This window comes from Bufo bufo, chromosome 6, assembly GCF_905171765.1.
Source record: "Bufo bufo chromosome 6, aBufBuf1.1, whole genome shotgun sequence".
Classification (NCBI taxonomy): domain Eukaryota; kingdom Metazoa; phylum Chordata; class Amphibia; order Anura; family Bufonidae; genus Bufo; species Bufo bufo.
This window is the reverse complement of record NC_053394.1, coordinates 131,902,950-131,917,964: the sequence shown is the minus strand read 5'-3', so window position 1 is coordinate 131,917,964 and position 15,015 is coordinate 131,902,950. Positions and strand designations below refer to the sequence as shown.

Sequence of the window (15,015 nt, the reverse complement as noted above, 5' to 3'; positions counted from 1 at the left end):
AATACAAAGTGACTGTTTCCTGTTCTGCTGAGAGTTCTCGGGTTTCTTCAGTCCATTATTGTCCTCGTCTTCCTCCTTCACACATATGCGTGTATATATATATTTATAACCTGCTCCCCCCCTCTTCCCAATGTAAGAGGACCCTGATATAGAGCACTGAATCCCAATGGTCCAGTCCCTTCCTATAGTAGGAAACTCATATTTGGGGAGTGTAGTTCAGAGGTAGACTTAGTCTTGGACTTTAGACAAAGTAATGGAGACTTAAAGGGCAGGACAGGTTTCCTTCAGGTTAGTGGACAATATCCAGCCAAAACTGACTGTAGTGGTTGAAACTGCCCTAAGTAAATGTCCCCACCAAAATGTAGTTTAATAAGCAGAAGAACAAACAGAAGTTCCCCATCAGTCTGGAGAAACAAGAGACTTCCTGTTTCTTTGGAGTCAGGGCAGCAGGGTGTGTCATGTGACCCTTCTCAGCTCTGCTGATTGGCCACACAGAGGGACCCAGCTGTTTTTAGTACCTCACTAAACGTAACGATTACCAGTTTAATAAGTCATCCATGCTTAGATTGTTCAAGGTCTATGGTTACTTTAGAGCAGGCATGCTCAACCTGCGGCCCTCCAGCTGTTGTAAAACTACAACTCCCACCATGCCCTTCTGTAGGCTGATATAGCTGTGGGCTGTCCGGGAATGATGGGAGTTGTAGTTTTCCAACAGCTGGAGGGCCCCAGGTTGAACATGCCTGCTTTAGAGGAACACCCCAGCCAAAACTCACACTGTGGTGGATTTACTATTGCAAATTGACCATGTGCCACATTAATTGTCACAGACCCTTTTTTTTTTTACCCCGGCCCACAAGGGGCTACCCGAATCCGGCCAGATCTCCGCTGCCTCCCATCACAGTGAATGAGGCTGGTGAGCATTGTGGTAACATCCGGCAATGCTGGATCCAGGGAGCTCCAGGCAGCCGAATCTAATAACTTAAGGCTACTTTCACAGTAGCGTTTTTCTTTTCCGGCATAGAGTTCCGTCACAGGGGCTCTATACCGGAAAAGAACTGATCAGGCATATCCCCATGCATTCTGAATGGAGAGTAATCCGTTCAGGATGCATCAGGATGTCTTCAGTTCAGTCATTTTAACTGATCAGGCAAAAGAGAAAACCGTAGCATGCTACGGTTTTATCTCCGGCGAAAAAAACTGAAGACTTGCCGGAATGCCGGATCCAGCAATCTTTTCCCCATAGTAATGTATTAGTGCATTCAAAATACCCGAATGCCGGATCTGTCCTTCCGGTCTGCGCATGCGCAGACCTTTAAAAATTAGAAAAAAATAAATACCGGATCCGTTTTGCCTGATGACACCGGAAAAACGGATCCGGTATTGCAATGCATTTTTCTGACTGATCGGGCATTTTTCAGACTGTTTAGGATCCTGATCAGTCTGAAAAATGCCTGATCAGTCAGAAAAAATGACATGCGTTTGCATACAGTTTGCCTGATCAGGCAGGCAGTTCAGGCAACGGAACTGCCTGCCGGAATCAAACAACAATCAAAGTGCCCTAAGTGTTACAGAAGCCTAAGGCCCCTATGGGCGGATGCAGCAGGCAACTGCTGGAAAAGAACCATTCGTTCCCCATAATTGCCTTATCGTTACAGCAGGTGAACAATGCATTTACATGCAGCAATCACCTCTGTGGTGTGGGGATGATCTGCTGCCCAGAAACGATGATTAAGGTAGCTATGCACACATCAGTGGCACCTTTAGAAGGAGCAATTATCGGGAATGGGCGTTCGTACAAAAACTCCTCCCCAATCATTGGCCCGTGTAAATGGGCCTTCAGACATTCCCAAACTGCACCAAATTTAACACAGTGCCTGATGCTAGATGATAAGGGCTCAGCTGTAGTTTCTGTCCACATCTCCATAGACTCCTTAACCTGTGTCACATTTTGGTACAGTTTACTCCAGGACCTAGGTGCACTGACATCCATAAATGCGGGCCATTGAGGAGCGTTTCACACACCAGTCTTAGGGGGCATTCACACAACCGTAGTTACGGTCCTCAACTGTTCCGCATATTTTGCGGACCAGAGGCGGACCCATTCATCTCAGGTACAGGACTAATCTCAGGTTAATTTGCATATGTATCCAATGTTTGTTTTTTTTACACAATAAAAGCCACACAGAGCTATGGGGACTGGATAATGCGGATGTGCTAGCGGCCATCTAGCAACCCATGTCCTCAGTTTTATTCACAAAATCCCGGTGACAGGTTCCCTTTAAATCAACGTCAGCTAGCACATCCGCAATACCCACTCCCCATAGCTCTGTGTGCTGTTATTGTGTAAAAAAACCGATTTGATACATATGCAAATTAACCTGAGATGTGTCCTGTCCCTGAGATTAGTCCAGCGTGAAGGAGCCCAGCACCGCCCCGCATCCTCAGAATCTCCTCCTTGCTCCCCGATGTCAGACAGCCAGAGCGCCGTAATCTCGCGATGCGCGAGCTAGCGCATGCACAGTGTCGTCATAGTGTTCCTTCCCTGTGCTGGCATCAGCCTCAGGGAACGAACTGCGCATGCGCTAGCTCGCGCATTGCGTTCCCTGAGGCTGATGCCAGTACAGGGAAGGAACACTATGACGACACTGTGCATGCGCTAGCTCGCGCATCGCGAGATTACGGCGCTCTAGATTTCTGACGTTGGGGAGCAAGGAGGAGATTCTGAGGATGCGGAGCGGTGCTGCGCTCCTTCACCCTGGACTCATCTCAGGGTAATTTGCACATGTATCAAATCGTTTTTTTTACACAATAAAAGCACACAGAGCTATGGGGACTGGGTATTGCGGATGTGCTAGTGGCCATCTAGCAACCCATGTCCTCAACTCTATACACAAAATCCCGGTGACAGGTTCCCTTTAAAATCTATTTACTGCTCGACGAATCACTGTGGAGTGAATGTCGGCTGCGTTTAATGGCCCTTTATACAGTTCATATCAAGTGAATATTCCAGTAGCTCCACTCGTGACTGGTGTGATCTCAGGCTCCATATCCTCCTCCATATCCTCCTTACCAAAATGGCAACTCTCAGTGACACAGGGTATTTAAGGAGCATTTTCCACAAACGATGCCTAAAATAAAGTTATCTAGGTCTCCAGAACAGTAACCAATAACAGCCTGCGTGTCAGTCTTTACTGAATTCTAGCACTCTATTCTTGAGTCAGAAAGACCAGGGCTATAAAATACTATACATCTTCGTTAGGATACATTCACACGACCATATGTAGTTGCTGTCCGCAAAAAATACAGATGACGTCCGTGTTGCATAATATTTTTTGGCAAACTTATTGTAACAATGTCTATTCTTGTCCCTAAGATGGCCCAGAATAGGACATGTTCTATTTTTATTCTTTTGTGAGAATGCCGAACGGACATACGGACATGGACAGCAGACTTTGTGCTGTCCGCATCTTCTGTGGCCTCATTGAAATAAATGGATCTGCAAAAAATGCGCACCGGATGCCGACCGAAACTACAGTCGTGTGCATGAGGCCTAAAGCTGCTGGGGTTTACAAATTTCCCTGCATGTACCCTCCCCTCTGAGGTTTATTTCACACAAGTGATGTTTCCGTCCAGAAGAGGTCCGTTTTTACAACTAGAGCACACTTTTTCAGGTGTGGGAGAAACGGATGTAAATCGGATGACATCCTTACAGGAAAAACAAAACAAAAAACAAACACCAAAATTTAACACATTTGCTGAAAATTAACAAACTGAACCAAATCTGAGGGAAAGGCCTCATGCACACGGCCGTTGTGTTGGTTCGCATCCGAGCCGCCATTTTGGCGGCTCGGATGCGGACCCATTCACTTTAATGGGGGCGCCAAAGATGCGGACAGCACTCCGTGTGCTGTCTGCATCCGTTGCTCCGTTCCGTGGCCCCGCTAACAAAATATGTCCTATTCATGTCCGCGCTTTGAGGACAAGAATAGGCATTTATATTGAAGGCTGTCCGTGCCATTCCGCAAATTGAGGAACGAGCACGGATGCCATCCCTGTTTTGCGGACCGCAAAACACACCACGGTCGTGTGCATGAGGCCAAAGTCCGCAGTTTCACACGGGCGAGATTTCCGCGCGGGTGCAATGCGTGAGGTGAACGCATTGCACCCGCACTGAATCCGGACCCATTCATTTCTATGGGGCTGTTCACATGAGCGGTGATTTTCACGCATCACTTGTGCGTTGCGTGAAAATTGCAGCATGCTCTATATTGTGCGTTTTTTACATAACGCAGGCCCTATAGAAATGAATGGGGTTGGTGAAAATCGCAAGCATCCGCAAGCAAGTACGGATGCGGTGAGATTTTCACGCATGGTTGCTAGGTGACGATCGGGATGGGAACCCGATAATTATTATTTTCCCTTATAACATGGTTATAAGGGAAAATAATAGCATTCTGAATACAGAATGCATAGTACAATAGGGCTGGAGGGGTTAAAAAAAATGGTGATGGATCATGTGACGGACCATGTGATGAGCGTAGTGACGTCATCAAAGGTCCTATTCCTCACAAAAGAAGACAGAAGAGATGCCGGCTGCGCGAACAAGTGGAGTTAAATTATTATTATTTTTTTAACCCCTCCAGCCCTATTGTACTATGCATTCTGTATTCAGAATGCTATTATTTTCCCTTATAAGGGGAAATAATAAAATCTACACTACAACTAACCCAAACCTGAACTTCTGTGAAGAAGTTCGGGTCTGGGTACCACAGACGTTTTTTTATCACGCGCGTGCAAAACACATTGCACTCGCGCGATAAAAACTGAACATCGGAACGCAATTGCAGTCAAAACTGACTGCAATTGCGTACCTACTCGCGCGGGTTTGCCGCAATGCAGCGGGACGCATCCGGACCTAATCCGGACACGCTCGTCTGCAAGGGGCCTAAGGGTTCGTTCGCATCAGTCCCGACCACCTCTTGGCCGGGAAACAACAGAGCTGTGCATGAGAGCTACTGAAACAGCGTAGCACTCCAAGCTATGCCATTTCCCTAATGGCTCATTCACACGACCGTTGTTTGGGTCCGCGGACCTATCCACTTCAGCGGGGCCGCAAAAGATGTGAAAATGAAAAGGGATCGCCTATCCGAGAGAGATGTACGTTGGTAACTCTCCAAGAGTACTGCACAGATTGGAAACTCAAATTAAACGGGGGGCACTTTTCTAAACTAGATTTATTAAAAGTTATGTTTTATATACGTTACTAACCCCCCCCCCTTAATTTGAGTCCGCAAAAGATGTGATGTTCGCGTCCTATTCTAGTCCGTTTTGCGGTCGTGTGCATGTAGCCTAATACAGTACCAGCTAAGTAGATGAGATTTTCAAAATCTCATCTACACTGTGCGGAAATTTTGATGTGATGCAGATTTAGGCTACTTTCACACTGGCATTTTGGTTTCCATTTGTGAGATCCGTTCAGGGCTCTCACAAGCGGTCCAAAACGGATCAGTTTTGCCCTTAATGCATTCTGAATGGATAAGGATCCGCTCAGAAGGCATCAGTTTGGCTCCGTTCCGCCTCCATTACGCTTTGGAGGTGGACACCAAAACTCTGCTTGCAGCGTTTTGGTGTCCGCCTGATGATGCGGAGGCAAACGGATCCGTCCTGAGACACAATGTAAGTCAATGGGGACGGATCCGTTTTCACGGACACAATATGGCACAATAGAAAACGGATCCGTCCCCCATTGACTTTCAATGGTGTTCAAGACGGATCTGTTTTGGCTATGTTAGAGATAATACAAACGGATCCGTTCTGAACGGATGCATGCGGTTGTATTATCGGAACAGATGCGTTTGTGCAGATCCATGACGGATCCGCACTAAACGCGAGTGTGAAAGTAGTCTTAGTGTCAGCAGCATTTTCTGGATGGAACACTTCTCCTCCGACCCAAACTCGCAGCATCATAATGATTTATGATACTGTGAGTTGCTGCCTGACCACCGGTCTACTTTATTGTAGTGAGACCTCATTTGGAGTATTGTGCGCAGTACTGGAGACCATATCTCCAGAAGGATATTGATACTTTGGAGAGAGTTCAGAGAAGAGCTACTAAACTAGTACATGGATTGCAGGATAAAACTTACCAGGAAAGATTAAAGGACCTTAACATGTATAGCTTGGAAGAAAGACGAGACAGAGGGGATATGATAGAAACTTTTAAATACATAAAGGGAATCAACAAGGTAAAAGAGGAGAGAGCATATTTAAAAGAAGAAAAACTGCTACAAGAGGACATAGTTTTAAATTAGAGGGGCAAAGGTTTAAAAGTAATATCAGGAAGTATTACTTTACTGAGAGAGTAGTGGATGCATGGAATAGCCTTCCTGCAGAAGTGGTAGCTGCAAATACAGTGGAGGAGTTTAAGCATGCATGGGATAGGCATAAGGCCATCCTTCATATAAGATAGGGCCAGGGGCTATTCATAGTATTCAGTATATTGGGCAGACTGGATGGGCCAAATGGTTCTATGTTTCTATTGTACTAACATAGGGGCACATTTATTAAGACCGGCGTTTTAGACACCGGTCTTAATAAAGCCCTGCAATGGATTAAGGTGAGTTAATTTTTTTTTACATTTTTTTAACCCCTCCAGACCTATTGTACTATTCATTCTGTATTAAGAATGCTATTATTTTCCCTTATAACTATATTATGGTGATGGACCATGTGATGTGCGCAGTGACGTCACCAAAGGTCCTTTTCTCCCAAGTCATCTAAGAAGAAAGAAGAGAAGCCAGGCAGCGCGAACAAGTGGATAAGGTGAGTTTAATTATTTATTATAATTTTTTAACCCCCTCCATCCCTAATTTACTTAGCATTCTGTATTAAGAATGCTATTATTTTCCCTTATAAGGGAAAATAATACAATCTACACAACACCGATCCCAAACCCGAACTTCTGTGAAGAAGTTCGGGTTTGGGTACGAAACATGCAGATTTTTCTCACACGCTTGCAAAACGCATCACAATGTTTTGCACTCGCGCGGAAAAATTGCGCATGTTCCCGCATCTTTTTCCGCAACGCCCGTGGGAAACCAGCCTGACTGTCTTACATTTAGAACATTTTCTACACCTGAAACAGGCATAGAAAATGGTAAATGAGACAGCCCTGCCAGCCCCTCCTCTTCCCCGCCCACTTTTTTTGATCTGGCGTGAGCGGGGAAAATTCGCAGATCTTTGTGTCGCAATCTGCACCAGAAATACACCTAATTTAGGCAAATTTCTGTTTAATAAATGACCTCTATAATGCCTTAAAAGGGTTGTCTAGGATTTTGATATGATGACCTACCCTCAGGATAGGCCATCAGTATCAGATGTTCGGGAGTTCGAAACCCAGCAACCCTGAGATTTAGGGCTCATGCACACGACCATTGTTGTTTTGCGGTCCGTTTTTCACTGATCCGTTGTTCCGTATCTGAGGTTTTTTTCTCTGATTTAAGTCCTCTTCCGTTCTGTTATTCCACAAAACATATCTGTATGGTTTCCGTATGCCATCCGTTTTTTGTGGATCGGAAACGGAAACAGTAACTTATTAATTACCAAACACATGAGTAATATGGCATGGGCATAGCATTTCTACAGTATGGATCCGCAAAATACGGATGATATACGGATGTGTTCCATGTGCGTTCCGTATTTTTTGCGGACCCATTGACTTGAATGGGGCCTCAGACCGTTATTTGCGGACAATAATAGGACATGCACAACTTTTTTTGCGGAACGGAAATACGGAAACGGAATGCACACGGAGTACCTTCCGTTGTTTTTGCGGATCCATTGAAGTGAATGGTTCCATATACGGTCCGCAAAAAAAAAAACGGAACAGACACAGAAAGAAAATACGTTCATGTGCATGAGCCCTTAGCCATTTCTTTCTAGCTCTGGTGCTGGGACTACACACTACTGTCCACTGTGTAGTGGATGAAGCTGGTCACTGCAGAGCATCTCCCACTGAAGTGAACGGGAAACAGCTGATTAGTGGGGGTGCAGGGTGTTGGTCCCCTGCCGATCTGATATTGACGGCCTATCCCGAGGACAGGCCATCAATCTCAAAATCCTGGACGTCTTTATTGTGGATCCTATTTAAGCCTCAGTCACACGTCAGTGTTTTGGTCAGTGATTTCCATCAGCGATTGTGAGCCAAAACCAGGATTGGATCCTCCACAGACATAAGGTATAAGGGAAAGATCTGCAACTGTTCTGTGGTTAGAGCCGCACCTGGTTTTGACTTACAGTCACTGATGGAAATCACTGACGAAACACTGATGTGTGAATGAGGCATTACTGATTATTTTGGAATTGGCTCAGTCATAGGGTGCAGGATATGCAAATGTCTGCCACATACGAGGTTTGAGGACCCTATAGACAGTATGCAATCATTGTCACCGTGCTTTTTGGAACGCTTTGTGGTTGTTCTGGTTTTACTATGTGCTAAGTACATAAGTTACTAAGTGCATTTAATGAATATGCTGTGGTTACAAAAAGATCTATTATGCTGAATAAACTCTACAACCCCCATCTGGGGGTGTCCAAATATGAGTGTCTGGTGCCTGTGAGGTTGACCGCTGCTGATCTAGACAGATGAGCTTTGGAAAGAGTGAACATTCTACTCAACAAAGTGCCAAATGTAGCTTTACGAAACAGGAAGCTCAGAGAGAGAACAGACCACAAAAAGTGCAACTCCCTTACCCATAGTCTGTCATGTGGGAAAAGAACCACCATCTAGGACCCGTGTGACCAGTGACACCTGCTAGTCAAGCTTATTCTGTAGGAAATACATTTCATAGTTGTGTTATGGTTATGTACCACAAAGGACAGTGACCCAGAAGAGAGGAGATTCTCTGGTCCAGCTCCACCCAGCCACCCGGGTCTCAGATCCAGACACAGCAGGTGATGGGGCCAAGGTCAGAAGGGTTTTAGGCCCAGAGCCAGCTGGCCACCCAGGGTCTTGACCCAGAGTCAGCAGGCCACCCAGGAGGTCTCCTAGGTCTGAGGCCCAGAGCCAGAAGGCCACCCAGCTCTCAGGCCCACAGAAAGCAGGCCACTTAGGTCTCAGGCCCAGAGCCAGCAGGCCACCCAGGTCTTGTGAGGTCTATGAGCCTTTCCTGCTAGCCCACCTGGTGTATGGGTCCAGGGGCAGATTGGCCATAGATTCTACAGGGATATTTCCTGGTGGGCCAATGACCTGAGCCCTCATCATGGCCGCTAGTTAATTAATGCTGGGGGCGTCAAGTAGTTATCTTCCTGGCCGGCGACCACAGGTGCCCTCCTGATTCCTAATATCAACTGTATTGCCATCTTGAGGCAAATGGAATAGTAGGACAGAACATGGCAGCTAGTGCTGGCCACCACAAAAGGGCAGCTTCTGAGGAGGTATTTTGTCCAGCTGGAGCATTATTTTGAGCTGCATTGTGATTTTGATACTGCTCGGTCAGTTTATTGTGTTGCACTGAAGTATTTGGCTCTGCGGTATTTTGTGCCGCAATATGGTATTGCTGGCACTGCCTACTTATGTTATCCCTACCTTCTGTCAATTTGGACCACCTACAACATGGGGCCACTTTTTTTAATTTTTTTATCCAGGGCCACATAAAGTTCCCAGTCCGCTCCTTTTAGGGATCTGCTCCCATGGACAACAAGAATGGAACATATCCCCTACCTGCTTCTCAGCAATTCCCCTTTTATTCCAAAGGAATGGGAAATATGAAAGAGGGGCATAGGCTATGTTTAAATGGCTAAAAAATGCAGCATATTACGTTGAATAAAATATCCATTTACATACAGTAACATGCGTCCAAAACGCCAACTTCCCATTGATTTCAGAAACGCTGTCAAATGTTACTTCTTTCAAGCATTTTGAGGCTACTTTCCCCACTGAAGTCAATGTGAAGTGGTAAAACACGTAGCGGATTTCCCGCAGAGGAAATTTCCACTGCGAACTTCGCTGCGTATCCAGTGTGGATTTCCGTTGGATTTCACACTAAGCATCGCAGTGGGCCTCCACAGATTATATTGACATGCTGTAGAGTTAAAATCAGAGTTCAGTTCACACTGTGGATTTTCTTTTTGCCGCATGGACGAGATTTCATAAAAGCCACTTTGCTGGTACTGTAATGGCAAATCCGCAGTGTATCCGCCAAGTATGACCATACCATTAGGCCACGTTCACATTACTGCATCCGCTTCATGTCAGCCTCGATCACAGTCCATGCTATATCTGTGAAGAGGTCTGTGAAGCATCCGTGTTTGGTCCGTGTGTCAGTTTATCACCCTCCATGTGTCATCTGTATTCCACGGATGATGCTGTGCTGAAAATGTATTTCCACAGCATCTCCTATAAGTGGTCACTGAAAAACCGATGCATCACGGACGCCATCTGTGTTGTGTCCGTGATTTTCACAGACCCATAGACTTCAATGGGTGTGTTTGGCCCGCATCATGGAAAAAAGTGACAAAAAAAAACGCAAAAAACAAACAAACACTCTTGTATGGAAAATGTTAGAAAGTTCGGAGGACATTATTTCATGGTGGAAAGGGCGGCTCCATCCCTGTCTTTAGTCCCTGACCCATAATCTGAGCTAATTTAGTGATAATGTGAAGAGCCAAACATGTCCCCTCTTCATCGTCTCCTCAGGCATCACAGACACGTAAGCTGGCATCTCACCCAGTGCTTCTCCGAACCAAAGAGTTGAGGCATTTGGGGAAAAAAGCAAAAAACAAAACTACTTTGGCGCTGTATGAAGATTTCTGTAACTTATTACTTATTTAGTTACCCGCCATAAGACTGCGGCATCCAGCACTGCACAACATGGCACTGTATACAGAACAATGCATGGGGACAAATAACTGCGTGGCCGAACATTACTCACTGTACAGTGCCGCTACACTACAACCTCCTCCTCCTGCACATTCACTTCCCCAAATCCACAGCTGGACATGCACAAAACACACAGTGCTGCAATACACATACATTATATAGCACGGTACACATCATTGGTCCGCTTTCATATAGCTCCTCCATGGAGACCATGTTTTGAGGCTTCTGCTATAACCTCCCTTTTGTTTATGCCAGGAGCATTTGGGGCTTTAGGATTAGGACCCTGTACAATGGAGAACAAAGTGGACAAAACCAATTAGGGGGTGAGGGGTGTTAATACCGTATAAATGTACAAAAACAACCATCTCCTCTGCTGTGACACATGAGGGAGATTTATCAAACTGGCGTAAAGGAAAACTGCATTAGATGCCTGTAGCAACCAATCAGATTCCACCTTTCATTTTCCAGAGGAGCTCTGACAAATGAAACGTGGAATCTGATTGGTTGCTATGGGCCACTAAGCCATTTTTCCTTTACACCAGTTTTGAGAAATCTCCCCCAAAAATTGGGTATCACATACCACAAACCACACATGCAGATGAACAAATGCCCCCACTCACTGCGTATACACGTGGCATGCAGGGTAGTCATGTTTCTCCTGGGGACAGTGATGGTATAGTTTGGGGTGCAGGAGGCCAGTGTAGGTATGGATGGTAGTACTGCCTTTCTTGAGTACAGTCAGGAAGTAGCTTGTCTCTCAGAATGTCTCTCTTAGGGTCTATTCACAAGTCCGCAACTGTTTTGCGGTCCGCAAATTGCGGATCCGCAAAACACGGACACCGGACATGTGCATTCCGCATTTTGCCAAGCGCACATGACAGGCACCATGATAGAAATGCCTTTTCTTGTCCGTGGATGCGGACAAGAATAGGACATGTTCTATTTTTTTGCAGGGCCGCGTAATAGAAGTGCGGATGTGGACATCCTTTGCGGCCCTATTGAAAATAAATGGGTCTGCACCTGTTCCGCAAAATTGACGTGTGAATGGACCCTTAAGCCCCTTGCAGACGAGCGTGAGCGGGTGAGGTCCAGATGCATTCAGTGAAAAATGCACAATTTCGCAAGCAATTTCATTCAGTTTTGTCTGCGATCGCGTTCAGCTGTTCAGTTTTTATCGCGCGGGTGTATTGCGATTTAATGCGTTTTGCACGCGCGTGATAAAAAACTGAATGTTTACAAAAAACATCTCTTAGCAGCCATCAGTGAAAAACACATCGCATGTGCACTTGCTTGCAGATGCGATGCAAATTTCACGCAGCCCCATTCACTTCTATGGGGCCAGCGTTGCGTGAAAATCGCAGAATATAGAACATGCTGCGATTTTCACGCAACGCACAAGTGATGCGTGAAAACCAAAACGCTCATGTACACAGACCCATTGAAATGAATGGGTCCAGATTCCGTGCGGGCGCAATGCGTTCACATCACGCATTGCACCAGCGCGGAATACTCGCTCGTGTGAAAGGGGCCTTAGACAGACACAGTGTGGAGTGTAGGAGTACTATGTATATAATACTGGTATGCAGGGTAGTAATATCTCTCTCAGGCACAGTCTGGTATGTAGGTGGTACTATGTATATAATACTGGTATGCAGGGTAGTAATATCTCTCTCAGGCACAGTCAGGTATGTAGGTGGTACTATGTATATAATACTGGTATGCAGGGTAGTAATATCTCTCTCAGGCACAGTCTGGTATGTAGGTGGTACTATGTATATAATACTGGTATGCAGGGTAGTAATATCTCTCTCAGGCACAGTCTGGTATGTAGGTGGTACTATGTATATAATACTGGTATGCAGGGTAGTAATATCTCTCTCAGGCACAGTCTGGTATGTAGGTGGTACTATGTATATAATACTGGTATGCAGGGTAGTAATATCTCTCTCAGGCACAGTCTGGTATGTAGGTGGTACTATGTATATAATACTGGTATGCAGGGTAGTAATATCTCTCTCAGGCACAGTCTACGGGGTACTGTGTACGTAATACTTGTATGCAGGGTAGTAATTTCTCACTTAGGGCTCATGCACACGAACGTATTTTCTTTCCGCTTCCGTTCTTTTTGCGGGCCGTATGCGGAACCATTCACTTCAATGGGTCCGCAAAAACAACGGAAGTTACTCCGTGTGCATTCCGTTTCCGTTCCGCAAAAAAGTAGTGAATGTCCGATTATTGTCTGCAAATCACAGTCCGAGGCCCCATTCAAGTCAATGGGTCTGCAAAAAATACAAAACGTATGTCATCCATATTTTGCGGATCCATACTGTAGAAATGCTATGCTCAGCCCATATTGCTCATGTTTGGTGATTAATAAGTTACTGTTTCCGATCCGCAAAAAACGGATCAAATACGGAAACCATACAGATATGTTTTGTGCAATAACGGAATGGAAGAGGAATTAAATTAGAAGAAAAAAAACTCGGATACGGAACAATGTATCCGTGATAAAAAGGACCGCTAAACAACAACAGTCGTGTGCATGAGCCCTTAGGCACAGTGTAGGGGTACTATGTATATAATACAAGTATGCAAGGTAGTGATGTCTCTCTTAGGCCTCATGCACACGGCCGTTGTTTTGGTCCGCATCCGAGCCGCCGTTTTGGCGGCTTGGATGCGGACCCATTCACTTCAATGGGGCTGCAAAAGATGCGGACAGCACTCCGTGTGCTGTCCACATCTGTTGCTCCGTTCTGTGGCCCCGCTAAAAAATATATAACATGTCCTATTCTTGTCCGCGCTTTGCGGACAAGAATAGGCATTTATATTAAAGGCTGTCCGTGCCGTTCCGCAGATTGCGGAACGCGCACGGACGCCATCCGTGTGTTGCGGATCCGCGATTTGTGTACCGCAAAACACACCACGGTCGTGTACATGAGGCTTTAGGCACAGTGTGGAGTGTAGGGGTACTGTGTATATAATACTAGTATGCAGGGTAGTAATGTCTCTCTTAGGCCTCTTGCACACGAACGTTTTTTTCTTCCATTTACGTTCATTTTTTTGCGTTCGTATACGGACCATATATGGAACCATTCATTTCAATGGATCCGCATTCCGTTTCCGTATTTCAGTTCCGTTCAAGAATAGAACATGTCCTATTATTGTCCGCATAACGGACAAGGATGATAGTACTGTTCTATCAGAGGCCAGCTGTTCCGTTCCGGAATGCACACGGACGTCATCCGTATTTTTTGCGGACCGCAAAATACTGAAAAAGCCATACGGTTGTGTGCAAGAGGCCTTAGGTTACATACGACAGTATGTGTTTTGCGGTCCGCAAAAAAAACAAAAAACGGATGACATCCATATGCAATCCGTTTTTTTTTTGCGGATACATTGTAATAATGCCTAAAACGGACAAGAATAGGGCATGTTCTATTTTTTTGCGGGGCTACGGAACGGACATACTGATGTGGCCAGCACACGGTGTTCTGTCCGCATTTTTTGCGGACCCATTGAAATGAATGGGTCCACATCCTATCCGCAAAAAAAACGGAAGGTACTCCGTATGCCTTCCGTTTCCGTATTTCCGTTCAAAGATAGAACATGTCCTATTATTGTCCGCATAACGGACAAGGATAGTACTGTTCTATCAGGGCCAGCTGTTCCGTTCCACAAAAAACGGAATGCACACGGACGTCATCCATATTTTTTGCGGATCCATTTTTTGCGGACCGCAAAATACTGAAAAAGCCATACAAGAGGTTGTGTGCAAGAGGCCTTAGGTTACATGCACACGACCGTATGTGTTTTGCGGTCCGCAAAAAAAAAAAAAAAAACAGATGACATCCGTATGCCATCCGTTTTTTTTTTTTTGCGGATCCATTGTAACAATGCCTAAAACGGCCAAGAATAGGGCATGTTCTATTTTTTTTGCGGGGCTATGGAACGGACATACTGATGTGGCCAGCACACGGTGTGCTGTCCGCATTTTTTGCAGACCCATTGAGATTAATGGGTCCACATCCTATCCGCAAAAAAAACCCGGAACGGACTCGGAAACAAACAACGTTCGTGTGCATGTTGCCTTAGGCACAGTGTGGGGTATAGGGGTATTGTGTATATAATACTAGTAT

The 15,015-nt window shown here is 45.5% G+C and overlaps 1 protein-coding gene across 3 annotated transcripts in view; it reads right to left on the bottom strand.

The window, feature by feature from the left end:
* The window catches only part of RGS19 (regulator of G protein signaling 19), a 71,980-nt gene that overhangs the window by 16,244 nt on the left and 40,721 nt on the right, over positions 1 to 15,015 (bottom strand). Inside the window, exon 2 of one of the 3 annotated variants that reach the window (XM_040436143.1) lies at positions 11,033 to 11,162. The exons of the other annotated variants lie outside the window; for them this stretch is intronic. Coding sequence (XP_040292077.1) covers positions 11,033 to 11,092 — 60 coding nt within the window. The 5' untranslated portion in view covers positions 11,093 to 11,162. The remainder of the gene's footprint in view (positions 1 to 11,032; positions 11,163 to 15,015) is intronic. 3 annotated transcript variants of the gene reach the window in all.